The 20,741-nt window shown below is 39.7% G+C and overlaps 1 protein-coding gene across 1 annotated transcript in view; it reads left to right on the forward strand.

Annotated features, from left to right (window-relative positions):
- The window catches only part of EXOC4 (exocyst complex component 4), a 721,703-nt gene that overhangs the window by 85,190 nt on the left and 615,772 nt on the right, over positions 1 to 20,741 (forward strand). Inside the window, exon 7 of the mRNA XM_080818086.1 lies at positions 16,566 to 16,740. Within this exon, the coding sequence (XP_080674212.1) occupies positions 16,566 to 16,740 (175 nt within the window). The remainder of the gene's footprint in view (positions 1 to 16,565; positions 16,741 to 20,741) is intronic.

Genomic DNA, 20,741 nt, shown 5'->3' on the forward strand with positions numbered 1-20,741 from the left:
TTTGATGACCCACTTATTTTTTGACACTGGACGCCCCCCCCCCCCACTATCTGTTGTCTGTTTATTGGAGAGATGGTCTTTCTGTTCATTCATAATCTATGAATATAAACCTCTGCTTACTATTAAAGAAAAATATTCAATTCCTGTTGCCAACTCGCTATAAACATAAGAGCAACATGTGCTTTGCTAATCTCCCAGAACCTCCTGCTACCCATAATTTCCTCCGAAAGACAGGCAGTGTCTTCAGTTTCAGATGGCTCATGTGGTCTGCAGTCTGGGCAGCTCGTTACCCATTTCTTCCTTTCCTGCTGTGTAATTACTGCTTCTTTCCCAAAATCTAGCCCGTGAGCATTTCACAGCATTTTTGTTTCCAAGAAGCTGGAAGAAGTTCTTTAATAATTAACAAATAGGAAAAGCGTGAGGAAGAGGTAAAAGAAAGAAAATCCTCTCAAGGTTCAATGTCAAGAATATGGAGGAGAGGAAGATGGGAGAAAAGAGAGTGATTGGCATGTGTGAGGCACCTCTTCCGTCTATTTAAAAATGGCCCCTTTTAAACTTGGAGGCAGCAAGTCATTGCAGGGGGAGGTGCTGGAGGGCTGCTCAGCTTTGGTAAAACTGCTGGTCTTGAAGAGGGCAGAAGGGATTGAATGAGTCGAAGCCATGGCTGCTATGGAAACCCGTTTTCCTTTCGGAAAGAGATCCTTTTGCCATGTTCCTTCGTCTTGGTTAAGGATGCAGGAAGATGAAGCGTCTGATCTAAAAGGCAGAAAACATTACACGTTCTGTGCCCACTGGGATAGTAAAGATTTGTGGAAAACACAGGAAAGAAATACGCTTTAATGCTGAAAGTAGTCGTATTTGGATAACATTGTAGATTTTTCCTCCCTCTCTATTTTGTAACTGTTATTAAGTTCTAGTGAAAAAATAAATTAATTATTTAAGAATTAAAGTACTAAAGTTACTTTAATCAGAAGAAATCATTGAAAATGAAAATGCCTAATGAGGGTATCAGTATGGAAACATGTAATTAATACCTGTTTGGAGACCAACAGGATCTGGGCCATTAGATTACCTTCTATGTTATATGTGTGTGTGTGTGTGTGTGTGTGTGTCTGTGTTTGGTTATCTTCTAACTACTCCTAGAATGGAAGCCTTGAAAGAGAATGAGTTTGCTTTGCCCTGTCCTCAGAATGTAGTGCAGTGCCCACCTGACCCAATATTTGTTGAATGAAGGAATGAATTCCTTCATATGTTGAATATCTATCGTGGACCAGACACTGGGCTCAAACGCCAAAGAAATAAGGCACAAGTTTAAAGTCCAGAGTGGGAGGAAAGGCATTAATCGGAGAACTTTTCAATAAGTATATTAGTTTATTATGCTCTTCTTCGTTTTTGAAATGTGAAATTTTCAATAATACAGGGTTTAAATGTTTATTTCCTTTTCAGTGAACTGCCTACTTTTCTGGTTTTTTTTTGTTTTTTTGTTTTTTTTTATTGACTTGTAAGAACTCTCTATTAAGAAAATTAGTTCTTTGGGATTTATTTTATAATTTCCCCTTAATTTTTCTCTTTTGACTTTGTTTATGCTCTACGCTCATACCATTGTGACATACTTGGTCTCATCTGATCCCATATGTTAGTAAGCAGGGTCTGGCCTGGTTAGTACTTGGATGGGAGATTGTTAAGATATCTGACCATGTAGGCATTATTATTATATTTTACAGTTTTTGTTTTTATGAGACTGTATTTATCAAGCTTTCTTTCATAGTTTCTGAGTTTTGTGTCAAACTTAGGTCTGCCTTACTCTGAGACTATGAACAAAATTTTTCAGCTTTTTTCTTGTATTTAGATAGTCTCGTTTTTAATATTTATATCTTTGATATAAATAAATTCCAGATATAAATCTGGAATCTGAAGGAGTGGCCACACCACTTTTAAACAGATGTAACACTTGCTGAACTGTATTATAATGGGCTGTATGCACCTTTCATTTCTGCCTCCTATGTATCCTCCACGTAATTGATTCTCAGTGTTAGCTGAATGCTTGCTGAATAATTCTAACACTGAATCATTTACTTTATGGTTTCTTTTTTTTTCTTTTTGTCTTTCGAGGTTGGTCTTTGCCTTATTTCCTCAAACTTTTTTTTTTTTTTTCCTGGTTTGTCAGTCAGTGAAGGCTGGCAAGTTTACGGAAATGATTGAATTAGTGCTCTAAAAGTTGAGAAAAATAAACTTTAAGAATATTTTTGAAACTCTGAGTCCAAAATGTGGAATGAGGGCATACTGATATAAAAGGGTATTCTTACAGAATGATTCCGTCTATGAGGAAGTCTAAAGGCTTCGTCCGCAAGATTAGTTGTGTAGTACAAATGCAGTATTTATGAAAAGACAGATAAATGAAACACTTCTCATGGATTTTTTTTAGACCTGTGGCTGGAGTCAGGCATATGAGTCTTTTTCAAATAAGTAGCATTTCCTTCCATTTTTTCTTTTTCTATTCGTTACTCTTCTCCTAAGTCTCTGAAATGTAGGATTTTGTGGGATTGGTCATTTTATTGGACAGAAAAGTCATTTAGGAGCAGCTTTGAAGCAAGGTCAAGCATTTGTCCTTGTGGCTTCGTATAGCCATTCCCAGCCACTGCATGTAGCACCTGGACATGCTCGGAATCAGGAGGGCCTTGATGTAATTTAGAGGAGTCGTTAACTCGAATCAAAGCAAGCGGGGAGCAAGTAAATTTAACTTCAGTGATTATGATATCATTTGATTAAATCTCTACTTTTGATTACACATATCAGTGAGAACATGCTTTAAATATACTCAACTGTTAAATACTGAAGGGTATGAATAGGATGAACCAACGACATACAGAGGAAATTCTACTATTCTTCAACTAGAGCACATCCCCTGCAGCTTTACTACAGTATTTTTAGAACAAATGAAAGGAGTTAATTCTTTACATGTGGGACTTAATATACCAATTGTTAACTAAAACATAAAATTTATTACCATGGAAGGTAGTACTGGTTCCAAATCTATGTATGTTCTAGTAAGACTTAATAAATAAATTGGTCATAGCTTTTAACATATCAGGTAATTAGTAATGTGAGTAGTGTTCTTCACTCTCTTGTAAGCATGATATTGGACAGCTATCTTTCCGATTGTGTATTGTTCTTGGGTGATGGTCTTCAGAGAAAGGGTGTTTGGCTAAATGGGACAGGTCTTAATATGGGATTGCTTAAATCTTTATTTATCTCTGTCAGGGTAAAAAAAAAAACAAAAACAAAAAACCCACCACCAACAAAACCTGCCTTTGAATTCTCTTGTTTTCCATGGTATTACAGGTTCGAATTAGAGATCGTATGAGTTAAAGGACTGGCAGATAAAATCTATTTCATGGTTTATTGATAACATTTAGGTGTCAGCCTTCCTGCTGCATCCGGGCCCCCTACTCTATCTGCAGATGGTGGGAGCTACCTTAGGTCCTATTTTCTGTGCACTTGTTAGTGTTAGATGAAAATGTATTCCACTTTCAAACTGACATGAGGTCTCCCATTGCAATAACAAATAAAACCCTTGTGTCAAGTGACAGCCTTCCCTTGCTGATGTTTAGGGTCACGTCAGATGGAATTAAAGCATCGTCTTGAGTCTCTTAGGCTGTATTTCGTACCTTAGGGGCTCTTCTGACTCCTGGCCCATTTCATTACCACCATCTCTAATTAGACTGGACTATGAGTTCGTAAGAGGGGACTTAACTTCGTGTTTTTGCAGCCTGACTTAGGGCTGGACACATACTGAATTGCCCAAGAATGTTAATGAATAAGAAAAAGATGCTTAGAAGACAATTTTTTAGTAAGAGGAAGTGAATTTAAAAAAAAAAAAATCTCTGCACCAGGAGTGGGGTCTGAAGAGCAGCACCAATGCCATTTGGAAGTTGGAAGTGGAGGGCGATTGAAGTGGAATGTCTGGGGGCAGGGCCCACAGGAGTCTATGCCTTAGGCAATTCGCGTACTTGTCAGAGCTTGAGAACACTCTTTACAACATCTCAGACATCACAGAGTTTTCTGCTTTTGTAGTATTTATGCTTTTGTCATCTGATACCTCAGCTGAGCAGCCCTCACCACTGGCCTCATCAGAGGTGGGGGGTTATTAATCCCAGATTTACTCAGGGAAATGTGAAAGCCAAAATAATTTGACAATTCACAAAGCTTGACGGTGGCAGAATTAAGAGTAGAGGTAGTCTCTTTCTGTCAGGGAGTTTGCCTTCTGTCTTCTATGAAATGGACGCTCCCAGTTCTTTTCCTGGGCCTGCTTTTGTTTTTCCACCAGAGAAGGCCCGTGTCTGCACTGACACATCCATTCTCCCACCCACACCCCGCATTGTGATCGATGACAGGCCTCTCAGAGAGCTGGACATGTTAAAAAGTGTGATCAGCAGCCACAGAGTAAATGGATCTTAATTAGCTCACCTGAGAATTAAACTGATGACTTAGATACCTAAGCCATTCCCCCCCCCCCTAGGGACCTGGCACATTCTTGTACTAAAAATACACATCTAACATCTTTAGTTATCTCTGAGCAGTAGATTTATGGATACTTTTTCTAATGTTCCACTATGATGATATATTATTTTGGCATGGGGGAGAGGAATTCCGCTCCCCCCCCCAGCTTCAGTGAGGTATTATTCACAACATTGCATAAATTTAAGGTGTAGAACATGTTGATTGGACACCCTTACATAGTGCAAAAATGATTGCTGCCATAGCATTATCTAACAACTGCATCACATCAGTTAATTCCCATTTCTTTTTTGCAGTGAGAACTTATGATCTACTCAAGTCCATGATATGGTATTAACTTTAGTCACCATGTTATACATTAGCTACCCAGAACTTACACAATTACAGCTACAAGTTTGTACTATTTGACCAGCTCCCCATTTTCTCCACCCCCAGCCCCTGGCAACCATCATTCTAATCTGTTTCTTTGAGTTTGACTTTTTTTTTTTTTAAGATTCCTCATATGTGAAAACACATAGTATTTGCTAGACTTATTTCCCTTATCCTGATACCCTCAGATTTCATCCCTGTTGTCACAAATGACAGGATGTCCCCCTTTCTCCTGGCCAAATCATATTTCATTGTACGTATGTATATGGGTGTGTATGTATATGCGTGTATACACATACATGCATACCACATCTTCTTTATCCGCTTATCCGTTGATGGACACTTACGTTGTTTTCCAATTTTAGCTCTTGTGAGCAATGCTGAAACAAACATGAGAACTCAGACGTCTTTTTGAGATCCTGTTTTCGTTCCCTGTCATTTCCTTTCAATCCCTAGATATGGGATTGCTGGATTATAGGGCAGTTGCATTTTTAATTTGTTGCAGAACCCCCATACTATTTTTAGTAGGGGCTCCACCAATTAACATTGCCAACCAACAGGGCACAAGGATTCCCTCTTCTCCATGTCCTTGCCAGTATTTGTTCTTTTGTTGTCATTTGATGATAGGCATTCTGCCAGGTGTGAGGTGGTATCTCATTTTGGCTTTGATTTGTATTTCCCTGATGATGAGTGATGCTGAGCACCATTTTACGTACCTTTTGGTTTTTTTTATATCTTCCTTGGAAAAATGTCTTATTTAGTTCTCTGCCTACTTTTTAAAAATTTTTTTAATTTTTAATTTAATTTAATTTTTTAAATTTTTTAATCTTTATTTTTTATATATATAAAAAATTTTTATTTTTATTTTTATATATAAATATATATTTATATATATAAAATTTTTAATATAGAAAAAATTATATGTGTATATATATGTAATTTTACATATATATAATTTATTTTTATAAACATATAATGTATTTTTATCCCCAGGGGTACAGGTCTGTCAATCGCCAGGTTTACACACTTCACAGCACTCACCATAGCACATACCCTCCCCAATGTCCATAACCCAGCCTCCCTCTCCCGACCCCCTCCCCCCAGCAACCCTCAGTTTGTTTTGTGAGATTAAGAGTCACTTATGGTTTGTCTCCCTCCCAATCCCATCTTATTTCATTTATTCTTTTCCTACCCCCCACACCCCCCATGTTGCATCTCCACTTCCTCATATCAGGGAGATCATGTGACAATTGTCTTTCTCCGACTGACTTATTTCACTCAGCATAATACCCTCTAGTTCTGTCCACGTCGTCGCAAATTCTCTGCCTATTTTTAAATAGGATTGTGTGTATATGCCTTTTTGTTGTGGTTACTGAGTTGTATGAACTCTTTATAGATTATACATATTAACTCTTTATCAGATATATCATTTGCAAATGTATTTCTTAAAGATTTTATTCGTTTGAGAGAGAGAGAGAGAGAGCATGCCTGTGTGTACAAGCAGGCAGAGAGAGGGAGTGGGAGAAGCAGACTCCCTGTGGAGTAGGGATTCCCAACTTGGGGCTCAATCCCAGGACCCCAAGATCCTTGTCTGAGCCCAAGTCAGACGCCTAACTGACTGAGTCACCCAGATGCCCCTATCATTTGCAAATATATTGTTTCACTCTGGGGGTTGCTTCTCATTTTGTTGGTGGTTTCCTTTGCTGTGCTGAAGCTTTTTAATTTGACATGGTCCCGCTTGTTTGTTTTTACTTGTGCTGCTTTTGGTTTTGGTGTCAAATCCAAAAAATCATTGCCGAGGCTGATGTCAAGGATCTTACCTCTGTTTTCTTCTAAGAATTTTGTGGTTTCAGGTCTACGGTTGAGTCCTTACCCCACTTAGAGTTGACTTCTGTGTATGTGTGAGATCAGGATCCAACTTCTCTCTTCTCCCTGTGGCTTCCAGTATTCCCAGCACCTTCTGTTGAAGAGGTTATCTGGGAAAAGCTTTTCTAAGAATGATGCTAATTCTTTAATTAAAAGGAAGAAGGCCTAGGTTTGTTTTCTAATTTTAGTCACTAGTCTGCCATATGTTAGAATTAATTCACTGGGGTCATCGACCCGGATTTCAGGCACTGAGCATGAGAGGCTGACTTACCAGTGGGGAAGTGACACAGGAAGAAAGCTCCCAGCGCCAGGGCCCAGTGCAGTGTGCTTTTTATTTTTGCTCTGTGGCTTTCTACGTTGCTAATAGTTTTTTCCTGTTCTTTTCATCGTGCAGATGGAGAATTAGTCAGCACTTCTCAAATAGTAACTTCTTTTTACATGAAGATTGTTATTAATAAGTGGCAAAACTTATCTCTACCCTTTTAAAAGTAGATATTAGACAACCCTGAAGATTAAGTGGGATCCTGTCCTGCTTTGAAATGAAAACTACTAGCTCAGCCAAGCTTATTAGGAAACTGTGTATGTGAGATAGAGACCTGTGGAACTAAGACCATTTTGATAGGAAATAATTGATGATCAATTTCCTTTAATTTTTCGCAGAAGACCCAAGCTCGGAGGTCAGTGTTTTCTTATCTCTTAGAGCATAGTGGTAGGGAAATAAATAGTCTGTAGTTTTTGCCTTTGTCTATCAGTGGGAAGATGCAGAACCCTGATTTTAAAGTCTCAGCAGATAAGAAGTAGTAGAACAGAACCGATTTTCTACCTTGTGTGTGTGTGTGTGTTTTTGCTTCATGACCAAGTAAGGCAGCTCCTTGGCTGCAAACATGGGTTTTCCAGCCGAATGACTAATTCAAGGTTCCCTGGATGTTAAATTTAGATTCAGATAGTCATATCTCACCTTAAATATTGAACACTTTTCACAGCTTGATGATACAGCTTTATACCATAGACACTCCTTGTCTCCTTGTAACAGTTCGTTAACATTTTGTTATGTTTCTTGAAGACGAGGCAGACAGGGGTAACTGCAAGTGGGAAGTCAGTAGAGGATCTGGGGGAAAAAAGTAACATTTTACTTTTAAGAGGGCTGTTTCTAAAATCTGCCAGGTAATTGGATGTATGTTTAAAGAACAGATATCTCCTTCAGTCCCATACTTCTGTGGGGTTTTTGTTTTTGTTTTTTTAACACAAAACAGATTTTATTACAGTATTATTAAAGTTAGCTCTGAGTGCATGTGTCTTTCAGCTTGAACTATACCTTTGATTCTCACGTTAAGATTTGTAAGGTATCCTTTTGAGAGGGTAGTTAAATGTGAAATATTTTTTTTATTATGGGCTTCTGAAACCAGGAGGTTATAATATGTAACGTATTTCCTCACCTTGTTATCAGTCACCCAGAGTGTGAGGATTGGGAAGCGTTCACAGGACTCCGGGAACAGGCTGAGGACGAGGCTTCTGAGAAGGAGCCACCAGAGAGGTGGAAGGAAAGCAGAAGAGTGTTGGCTTGTGGACCAGGGGGAGGCAGTGTCTCAAGGAGGAGCGAGTGGTCGGCAGAAACCAGTGCTGCACTTACTTAAATAAGGGCTGGAGAGTGTCTGTTAGATGGAGCAAAATGATGTTGGAGACTTTTGCAAGAGTTGTTTTAGAGAATACCAGAGGTAAAAACTAGTTTACGGTGAGAAGGCAGAGTCAGTATAGACAGTTCTATTGCCATTTTTTCCAGCCTTGGTTTCCATGGCATTGTACAGTACTGATACTGTTTCGGCCTCCCTCTCTCCCTCCCTCCCTCCCGTCTTTCCTTCCTTCCAAGATCTATTTATTAGAGAGTGAGAGACTGTGCGTGGAGGGAGAGGGAGAGAGAAGATCCGAAGCAGACTCCCTGCTAAGTGAGGAGCTCAGCGCGGGGGTCCATCTCACGACCTGGGGATCACGACCGGAGCCAGAATCATGAGTTGAAGCCTTAACCAGTGGAGCCACCCAGGCACCTGTGGCCTCTTCTTAAAAACGACTTCCCTTTTTCCTAATACCCCTAAAAGGAACAGCCTCTAAAACGGAGGCCTTTGTTTAAACCTTATCTGTGTTACAGTTTCGTTGTCTTTAAAATGGGGATGAAAGCAGTACCTTCCCTATAGTGTTGGCCAAAGGTTTCAATGAGATGATCCAAGTAAAGCACTTCCCACAGTGCCCGGCATGTAATCAGTGTGGCTGTGTTTGGCGCAGTGGTCTTTGTTGCAGTCCTCGTCACTGTTGTCATCATCCTCTTTGCCCTCCTACTTCAGCCTTCCTGTTTCAGAGCTCTCTTTCACTATGCTGACTTTAGCCACCAGCCCCATGCTGAGGACCCCAGGTCAGTGTCTCCAAACTAAACTTCTAATATTGCTGCCACCCTACTCATGGACTCAGGTACCCACGACATTTGACTGTTACCTCATTCTGGCCATTGGGCCTTGTGTTGGAGGAGACATGTGGTTACAGGGAGACGTAAACTAAGGCTTCTGCCCTTATTTTCTGTTGCAGGAGGCCATGCATGTCACTGTTTTGTCACTACTCTGTGTCTGTTGTGACCGTCTATTTTTGGAGGGCATATAGAGTCGCAGAGGAATGAAGGAATTGGCTCTTACCCTGTGAGTAAGGCCTCCTTCGGTTATCAGTGACAGACCTCAGATCCAAGTAAACTGAAGCAGGGGTCTTACTGGAATGATGCTGCTGTATCTTACTGACGGAGCTGACTGAGGGACAGAGGTGCACCTGGGCCATGCAGAAATCTGGAGCATCTCCTGTGTCTCTCCCCCTCTCCCCTTTCAGATGGTATCTGCTAAAGGTACAGAAAACAACTTACTGTTGTTTCAGGTTTGCTTTTTCAGTTTACTTTTACATGCATTTTTTTTTAACATCTTAATTTAATTTTATTTTTTTCAGTGCTCCAAGATTCATTGTTTATGCACCACACCCAGTGCTCCATGCAATATGTGCCCTCCTTAATACCCACCACCAGGCTCAACCATCCCCTCATCCTTCTCCCTTCCAGAACCCTCAGTTTGTTTCTCAGAGTCCACAGTCTCTTATGGTTCGTCTCCCCCTCTGAATTCTCCCAGGTCACTTCTCCTCTCCATCTCCCAATGTCCTCTGTGTTATTCCTTATGCTCCACAAGTAAGTGAAACCATATGATAATTGACTTTCTCTGCTTGATTTATTTCACTCAGCATAATCTCCTCCAGTCCCATCCATGTTCATAAAAAATGTTGGGTATTCATCCTTCCTGATGGAGGCATAATACTCCATAGTGTATATGGACCACATCTTCCTTATCCATTCGTCCGTTTGAAGGGCATCTTGTTTCTTTCCACAGTTTGGCGACCGTGGCCATTGCTGCTATGAACATTGGGGTACAGATGGCCCTTCTTTTCAGTACATCTGTATCAAAGATAAATACCCAGCAGTGCAATTGCAGGGTCATAGGGCAGCTCTATTTTTAATTTCTTAAGGAACCTCCACAATGTTTTCCAAAGTGGCTGAACCAACTTGCATTCCCACCAGCAGTGGAAGAGGGTTCCCCTTTCTCCACATCCTCTTCAACACATGTCGTTTCCTGTCCTGTTGATTTTGGCCATTCTAACTGGTGTAAGGTGGTATCTCAGTGTGGTTTTGATTGGAATTTCCCTGATGCCTAGTGATGATGAACATTTTTTTCACGTGTCTGTTAGCCATTTGTATGTCTTTGGAGAAGTGTCTGTTCACGTCTTCTGCCCATTTCTTAAAGATTTTATTTATTTATTTGACAGAGAGATCACAAGTAGACAGAGAGGCGGGCAGGGGAGGGGGGGAAGCAGGCTCCCTGCTGAGCAGAGAGCCCAATGCGGGGCTCAATCCCAGGACCCTGAGATCATGACATGAGCCGAGGGCAGAGGCTTAACCCACTGAGCCACCCAGGCGCCCCTCTTCTGCCCATTTCTTGACATGATTATCTGTTTTTTGGGTGTTGAGTTTGAGGAGTTCTTCATAGATCTTGGTTATCAGCCCTTTGTCTATAGTGTCATTGGCAAATATCTTCTCCCATTCCGTGAGTTGCCTCTTTGTTTTGTTGACTGTTTCCTTTGCTGCGCAGAAGCTTTTGGGACTTTACGTACATTTTTTGCATCTATTTCTCAGTGTCTGTGATTAGGAAACTGTAATTGAAGAAGTTTGTGTTTGAGGAACCTGCGATTTGGAATACCCTCATGATGTTGTGAAGGTCCCACGGATATGTAGCAGGGAGCTGGCTTGGCTTCAGGTCTGTGGTTCTCAGTGGTATTTATACTATCTGGTCATCCCAGGATTACCATGTCCCTGTGCCACCTGTGATGCCGTATTGCTGTTAATGCACACTATTTTGTGCCTCTAGATAGGACCGCTGTGGTGCATGTGAGAGAGACAATGTGTGTTCTTTTTTTCTGAAGGGTAGAAATGGCAATTAATTGAAATTTTAATCTTGGAGGTTCTTAGGCTTCTTTGTGTATGAGGCCTTTTGTTAAGTTCCGTTTAAGGAGTCTCTAGTACTTTATTAATTCTGTCTGCTCATTTGTCTTTTAGATCAGTGGTGAAACCTTGTGCCTAAAATGATTTAAGTGACCGAGTTAACCGCAATGGAATGGTTTATTTCTTTTATTTATTTAAATGTTGTGGTGGGAGTGGGGAATAACTTGAGTGGGGCTTTGTGTGTTTGGGTGACCCTGAGTATGTCTACAGCTGAAGACAGTCGCTTGTTTTCTCACTCTAGTGTCGTGTGGGCAGTTGGCGAGTGTCTATGAATATTCATCTTGTTTCTCTTGATTTCTGGTGGCTCTAAATTGGGCCAGACTAGTGTGGATTTATGTCCTGTTTATGTGAGTGATTTCCCGATCTCTCTTATTCTTTGATGCTTCAGGAGAGAGTTATCTTACTTTTTCTTTTTTAAGGAGTGCATATGTTGGTAAGGGATGTTGTGCCTTTGCGAAGTGTGTGTTTTGACTTCGGTTTCTCTTTCCTTAGCCATTCACTCCTCATTCCACTGGGGAGGGGTCAGCTTCCAGTGCTCCTCTGCAATCCTCTTGCCAAGGTCACTGGGACCTGTGAGTTGTACGATTCTCTGTCTTTACCTCCTCTGACCTCAGTGTAGCCTTGACTGTGAATATTCTCTTCTCCTTTGTCTTCTACAATTTCCTTTCCTGGCTTCATTCTTCCCCCCTAGCTACTTCCTAACCATCTTTTCAATGCTGCTGTTTTGGGAAGTGTTGGCTGTGAACCTTGCTTGCCTTACTTACTCTGCATATTATCCTGAGTGATCGCTTCCTCTCAAATATTTATCATTCTTAAAAATTTCCAGTGTCAGTCTCTCCTCTGAGCTCCAGATTTGCATATCCAAGTGCTTAAATAAATAACACCTTAAACGTAACCAGATGTAAACCCAGGAACCCTCTTTCCAAATTTCTGTCTTCACTTGAATTCACTCACTCTCAGGAAAGATAACCATCATCTTCAGAGTTGCTTAAGCCAGAAACCCAGACAGAGGGCACCTGAATTCTCTTCCCTCTACCTGGTTCTGTCTGTTTTCTGCTGTGCTCTTTCCAGCAGTTCAGTGAGAACCCTAAACAGGTATTAATACATACTTTGTTTTTATAGATGGGAACACTTGCAGAAGTTGAGGTTTTTTTTTTTCTTCATAAAGAATAGAGGAATTATTGATGCTGGGAAAGCCCATGAATCTTGATTTCTAACAGGTTACTTAGAGAACTGGGAAGCATAAACCAAAACCAAGTCAGCCAAAAGACAAAACCTCATGTCCTCCTCTAGTAAGACTCTAAAGGAATCCACTTTCATAATACTTCACTTTTTGAGACATCAGTTTCCTTTTTCACTATTTTATATGTTCTCACTACACATCGGTGTGGGCCCTGCTGTCCTCACTCAGTGCCATAGCTGACGGGTTTCTTTTTAAAATAGACATATTGAGATAAAATTCAGATACTACACAGTTCATCCATTGAAAGTGTACAGTTCAGTGGTTTTTAGTGTATCCACAGGGTTGTGCACTCAGCACCTCTGTCTGGTTCCAGAACATTATTGTCCCCCGGCCCTAAAAAAATAAACCCCATATGCATTAATAGTCAATTCTCACCCACTTAAGTAACTATGGATATATTATATATATATATATATATATATTTACATATTTTATGTATATATATTTTTTACATATATATATATAAAATTTGCGGATATATTTTACATATATATATGTTCTATATTTGTGCAATAGATTATTATTGGTTATCAAAGGGAATGAAGTGCTGGACATGCTATAAGAAGGATGAACCTTGAAAATGTGATAGGTAAGAAAAGTCACAGAAGACTACATATTTCATGATTCTATTTATACAAAATACCCAGAATATGCAAATTTTATATATATATATGTAATATATATATGTAAAATATATCTGCAAAAAATATATATATAAATACATATATATGTATAAATATATATCATCCTTCTTGTAGCATGTCCAGCACTTCATTCCCTTTGATAACCAATAATAATCTGTTGTACGAATATAGAACATTTTGTTTGTCCGTTGATGAGGTGATGGACATGTGGATTATTTCCATTTTTACAACTTTACTATTGTAATATTTTACTTTAGGAATAATGCTGCCATGAGCATCTGTGTAGAAGTTTCTATGTACACGTATGTTTTCATTTCTCTTGGGGATATATCTAGGAATGGAATTCCTGGGTTCATACGGTAACCTTCTGTTTCATGTTTTGAAGAATTGCCAAACCCGTTTCCAGAGCAGCTCTACTGTTTTACATTCCCACCAGTATTGTATTGAGAGTTCCGTTTTCTCTCTATGACCTCAACAGGACTTTTGATCGCTTGCCTATTTGAATATAGCTATCCTGATGGGCGATGGTATCTTGTGATTCTGACTTGAATTTCTCTGATGTTGCATGTCTTTTGTTTGCCTTTTGGTTATTCATATATCTTCTTTGGAGAAATATTTTCAAAACCTTTATCTATCTTAAAATGTGGTTATTCTTCTTTTTATTGTGAGTTGTAAGAAATCTTTAGATTGGCTAGATACAAATCCTTTGTCAGATGAATGATTTTTAAATATTTTCACCCATTTCGGGGGATGTCTTTTCACTTTCTTGATGGTATCATTTGCAGTGTTGAAGTCTTTAATTTTGGTGTAAGAACTGTGGCTTTTATTAATATTGCCATGCTTGTGCTGTGGTAAGGCAGAGGAGAGTGTCTCTGTCTTTGAAATGGGTCAATGTTTCAAATGTAGGCAGAGCTGCAACCAGACTCCCTTCACTTTCGGCCTGTCTCTTCTCCTTTCTTTCCTGTGTAGCTTCTGTTATGGTTGTGATGGTCCTATGACAACAAGTCCGTCTTGGTCTAGATTGTTCAGGATTGAGGGAAGCTGGCAATGTGTCAGCATTTTATCGAAGGGTTGCTATTTCCATGATGTCAATAGTTACCATGAATCTCATCCCTAAACCCCAATTCCCTGCTCTTTCTCTTTTCTAAATAGAGCACTGCCCCGACTTGCTCAACTGCCCTTGTCCTTGAGTGGCTGTCAGGGCATGCAGTCATGGAGCTTGGTGGCCCTGGAGATGATCAGACAGCAGCACCCCTGCATTCAGAGGAGCCACCTCTTTTCCAGCGTTTTCTGCTTCATTGCTGGTTTGCAGGCCTGTACCTGGAGCTTCATGCCATTGGGCAGTTGGACACCAGTGTGCCTCAGGCTTCTGGATGTCCTGGATCAATAGGATGGCAAGAACCGTTAGTGTATAGCATAAGGTTATTTTTAATTTTGTCAAGTTAAGGACATTTGGCAGGGTTAATTGCCATCGTGATAGAAAATGAGATTTTCCTATCAAGAGAGTACCAAAAATACCAAATGAATTTACTTTTGTGAAAAGTTGATAAATGTTCCTGTTCTTCTTATTTTCCTGTCTATCCCTGAAAAATACTCTGGGGTCTGTGGATTGATATTTGGGAACCACAAGGCTTACATACTTAACTTAAATCTTTATTTGAAAAGTCGAGCCTTCACTTAATCAGGAATTTACTCTGTATGATGCCAGATATCAGTTTTATACAGATCATTTCCCTACACTGAATTAACTGTTTTGACTGTTACATTAGACACATCTTCCTCTGTACCCTCTGCTGATGTTTGAGAATTTCTCCTGTAACAGATGAGAAAGAATTGTTTCACGTATATGTCAGTATAAATGTGATTTGACCTTTAAAAGATTTTTTTAAAAAAATCCCATCATTCCCAAAGGTAGAATGGCTCCTATTTACAAATATAGTGTTTAATTTCTGGATTATGTGTGTTCTAAACTGGGAGTACTACATAAATTTTTATTGATTCTGTCTCATCTAAATTAAAATGTCAAACAGATATTAGGGTTTTATCATAAGATAGTTATTGGCTGTCACACTGGCACATTAATTATAATAATTGGGCAGTAAAGTAGCCATAGGAATAGATAATAGGCTATACATTTTGATGAAATTGTAGTTATGACCTCTTATTTATGGTAATAAAATCTTGTTAATTGACATAGCTGATAAGCTCTTTTGCTTTCCGTTTCCACTTTTCAGGTTGCTCTGTAAGTCTTCTTAGGAACTCTGAACTGAGAGCCCGCAATACACAGTAAAGGTCACATTCCAGAATTTTCTGGATTCATTCTTGGTACACAGATTCAATTTAGCAAATATTTGCTGATCATGTTTTCAATGCTCCTAAGCATATGGAGATGTATAAAACAGTTTCCCATATTGAAAGACTAATATCGAAGAAGGGAGGTAAAACATCTCTGTGTAAATACTTGTGACCCACATTGACTGAGTCACATACACGAGCCACATATAGGTTTCTTACAAGTGGGATAAAATACATACAAGTTCAGAGGAGGAAAAAATAATTCCAAGCCTAGGTGATCAGTGAAGCTGTAAGGCTCAGTGTTAGAGGAATTACTTGGCATTCCTGACATAAAGCTTCAAGCTATCTCCGAATGCACATCTGCATTCTAGAGCTACAGCAAGAGGTACGTGGTTAAATGCACTGACACGGAAATCAACTTTTGTTCTAGGCTCAACTGCCTTGCAACCTCATTTTGTGTCCTTGAGTACATAAAATGGATGTAATAATATGTGTCCAGCATCTCTCACTATGAAAAATGAGATAATGCAGATGCCTAAGCTGCTCCCTGTGGTGAGAGTCAGATTGCTTGGCAGGTGTGTATTTTTTTTTTCAGGCAACTCAGGCCATACATCTGAATGGTAGGCACAGCTTTGCGTGACTAAAAGGATTAGCATCCTTACCAAAGTGCCCAATTTATCGCTGGGAAATAGCATGTTCTGTGTAACATTGGAACTGTTGTCTGAAAAATTGCCTGAATTTCTCGGAGAAACTGCCTGTGTGAATACAGAGTAGTAGTGTGGTGATCGCTCAAATATGATAAAAAGGACGCATGAGCTGTTACTGCTGGTTCAGGGGCGTCACCACTGGCTTTTCCATTCTTGCATCCTCTCCATTCTCTAGCAGAGGAAACTGAGGTTTAGACTCCAAGAATTGCTTCGATCCTACAACCATTGGAGATCGATCTGTGAAAATCCCATGCACTGTCTCCAAGGTTAATGGTTTTTGTGCAGGCCATCATAAGCCATCTTCATGGGCATGCGTGTGTGGATGTAAATATTATCTGCTTTTTCACCAGGTTGCTTCTGGAGCTGCTGGAGTTGCTGTTTGACAAGTTTAATGCTGTAGCCACTGCACACTCTGTGGTCCTGGGGTATCTACAGGACACTGTTGTGGCCCCACTGACTCAGCAGGACGATGTCAAGTTGTACGATATGGCGGACGTGTGGGTGAAGATCCAAGATGTTCTGCAGGTAAGGTCCTTTTACAGATATGGCACCATCTTGATGTGGAATAATAGGTTGGAATGAAAAATCTGCACCTAAAATGTTCCCTTACTCATAAACAGTGAGAAAGCCACGATGCTATTTAAGGGTGATGCTGCTGATGTCATCAACTTCCCTCATCTTCCAAAAAGACCTTTCAACTTTTTTTTTTGCCAGGCTTTCATATTAGGAGATTCGCAATATGTTGCAATTGAGGATGTATAGTATTTGACTTTCTGTCGTAATGTACTTGACTTCTCTGGAATGAGTCGTATATTAAGGTAATCAGTATTAAAATGTTCTTAAACAGTATTTTATGAACATATGTAGCTTAGTTTTATGGCTGTTTTCTTACAGTCATCTCTTGCATATATTGGAGTAAATGACAGGTCAAGAGTGTGTTTTGAGAGATGAAAATAACCCTAAGGTATAAATGTATCACTTTGATTTGTTGAAGATCGGAGAAATGATATTACTGTTTGGTATGATGATGCAGAGATGGTATTTAGAAATTTTATTATATTTTCTCTCCGTGTGCTAGGAAAATATATTTGATTTGGCCAGATGAGGATTGGAAATTCGATTAAGAGTTAGCTGAAGCAAATTTGACATAGCTAAATAGAAGTGACTTGGTTAGATAGTACCTACTAATAAGAAAAAAATTAAGTACATGTAGGAAATTGAAAAATATAACTGTGTAGGAATGAAATTACTTGGATGGCAAATAGGAGTATTTGCAGGAAGAAATAAATCATGAATTTAAATTGTTGTCATTTTTAAGAGTAAGGTATGCTTCTGTTGGATTGAATGATGGATTCTTGGCTACTCATTCATTAGACTTTTTTTGGGTGCAGTCTGTGTGCTCTGTGTCTGATGGCTCAGTGAAAAGAATACAGGTTGCACCTATATCCTCTGCATTCTTTTTGCTGCTTTGTCTATTACCACGTGTCCATAGTAGCTGCTTGATGAATATTTGTGTATCAAATAAGGTATCTTATTTGATTGCTGAGAAATTGGTGCTTTAACATTTTATATCTTGATTTATAAATATCACAGAAATATGTGCTTTCCCCACAAACATGTCCCATGTTTAAGGATGAAACAAGAAAATAGACTTCAAGGCCATTTCAAAAGTGGTAAGAATGAGGGACTTTTGGTTCTAGCCATGATGAAGTTACCTCCTGTTGTAAGCAACTCTAAAGCTGGATGGACTGAGGCAGTCAGCACGTTCATTTGAGAGCAGAGAACACATGAAGTGAATCCCTCATTCATCCCAGCTTCCGCTCGGGGGACACCTGCCACACTGTAGCATAAGGAAGTGAAATCAAGGCAGACAGCAGCAGGCTCCCTAAGCAGAGGAAGCAGAGGTGAGAGTTTGGGGATGTGGAAGCAGCTGGAATCTGTGGGGTGGGATGGTGGAGGTGGAGAAGAGGGAATTGCCCAGAGGAGGTGCCCCCGTCGGTCTGAAAAGAGTGCCCTTGGGTCTTTGGTCAAATAAGAAGCTGTGCAGATGCACCACAGGGCTTGGCAGAAAATGGCCACCGTGGGACTATATGTTGATCGGCAATTCCAGATGTTGCCAGATGCTTAGAAGTGTTGGGAATTCAGAGTGGCCAGAGTGGGCTCAACTTGCCGAGCACCCTGTTCTTTCCGATGTGGCCTCAGAAAGGTTGTGTTGTGGTAAGAGGACTGTTCTGGCTGTAGGGTAGGGGTGACTTGAGATCTTGCCTAACCAAGTCTCTGTGGCATCAGCCTGATCCTCCTCTACGTTAGCGGCCTGTCAGAGCAAATCTCGCTCGAGAGTAAGACAGTCCACATTTTCAGTTGCAAAGCATCCACAGAGTCCAGCACACTCTTACGTTTGTGAAAAGGCAGAAGAATGCGACTTTAGCTGGGATTTAAGGAAGTTAATAAAAATTAATATCTGAAATGAAAAATGTACCAGGTGCCTTTAGCTGCCGATTGCCTGCTATAGAAGAAAAGGTCAGAGAACTTGAAGATGAATCAATGGGAACGATCCAAAATGAAGCATAGGGAGAAAGCCGATTGCAAAGAAACACGAACAAAGCCCTATTGTCTATAATGGGCCCGTATCCTGCAGTTTAGCATTTTGTAGTCACAGGTACAGAGGAGAGGGGAGAGAGTTATTGGGGTAGAAAATTATCAGAAGAAATGACCAAAAGTTTCTAAATTTATTGAAAAACATAAACCTATGGATCCAGGAAGCTCAACAAATCCTAAGCAACATTAACACAAAGAAAACCAGTACCCAGATGCTGCATCCAGGTTGCTGAGAACCAAAGAAGAAAGCCTTAAAGATAGCCAAAGGGGAAAGGAGAGGGTAGCCAGAGGGGAAAAGGACACAGTGCTTAGAAGGAACCAGTGATAAAAATGTCCACTAACTTCTCTGACATTTTGAAGAACATACCCCAATCTTTTTGGGTTTGTCACTATGGGTTTAAGAGATCCTCTTTAAACAGAAAGATACGTATTGGGGTGCCTAGGTGGCTCAGTTGGTTAAATGTCTGACTCTTGATTTCAGCTCAGGTCACGATCTCAGGGTTGTGAACTTGAGCCCCACATCAGGCTCTGTGCTGGGAGTGGAGCCTCCTTAAGATTCTCTCTCCTCTCTGCCCCTCTCTCCTGTCCCCACTTGCATGCTCTCTCAAATAGATAGATGGATAGATAAATATAGGTAGATTAAAAATATATGAATAGAGAGATACCATGGAATACTAGCAATTTGTATTATGTAGACATGTTGGATAATATTAGATACTTAGTATTATCATATGGAATTATTTGTATCATAGTACTTACGGCATTTCAGATTTGAATATATCAAGCCCTAGAAAGTATTTACAGACTATCTAAACCTACTTTTGCAAGGTTATAAAATATTTTATAAGTTCTTATGATCCCTGATATATGACATACTTAGACTAATGCTGTAAGTTGAAAATAGCTTTTACGTCTGTTAGGTTTGTATTTGTAATGCTATCATGAAGAATTAATTATGGTAATGAATGAAGTCAGATATGCCTTACTTAGCTCTACTTCGTTTGAATTTGTCCAACATATACAATTCCCACACTTTGGAAAACAAAAACCACTGACTTGTATTAAAAATGTTTATAATACACTAAGGAACTTTAAATTCCATCAGACAGGAACAGTTGAAATGTAAACATGATTTAAAATGCATGTTTTTGGCTTTATGAAATGACTTACACCTTTCACACATGTGGTTTCAAATGAAGTGATTTGGGGATCTTACCTTCATTTTATGATAGGAGTTGTTTTGCCTACTTAAATAGCTTTTTAAAAAAAGATTTTATTTATTTATTTGACAGAGAGAGACATAGAGAGGGAACCCAAGCAGGGGCAGTAGGAGAGGAAAAGCAGGCCTCTTGCAGAGCAGAGAGCCCATTGTGGGCCCCAATCCCAGGACTCTGGGATCATGACCTGAGCTGAAGGCAGCCGCTTAACAACTGAGCCACCCAGGCACCCAAACAGCTTTATTGAGATAATTTATATGGCATAAGATTCATGCGCTTAAAGTACAGATTTCAGTGGTTTTGGTAAACTTACGGAGTTGTATAGCCATCACCATTGTACAATTTTAGAATATTTTCAACACTCTAGAAAGTTTGTGTCCATTAGCAGTTACTTCCTGTTCCCCACTGCTTTCCCCTTCCAGGATGTGTTTAGGACATAGAAGAGGTCTCGGTTGTTTGTTATGGCTCTCAGTAAACTGGTAGTACCCAAATCGTACACTTGGAAATACTGTTACTGTTCCATGATAATGTGTTCGTATATCATTGGCATACGCTATTGGACAGATAAAGAACATAAAACTAAAACTGATCTAATAATACAAGGTGAGGTGTCTAACATAGAAATATCATTTCATTTATTATTTTAATTGGTTTCAGATCAAGGTATGACTGTTCTTCGCTTTCTTCTTGTCCATTTTTCTCCTCTTACTT

The sequence above is a fragment of the Martes martes genome, assembly GCF_963455335.1.
Source record: "Martes martes genome assembly, chromosome: 11".
NCBI lineage: Eukaryota > Metazoa > Chordata > Mammalia > Carnivora > Mustelidae > Martes > Martes martes.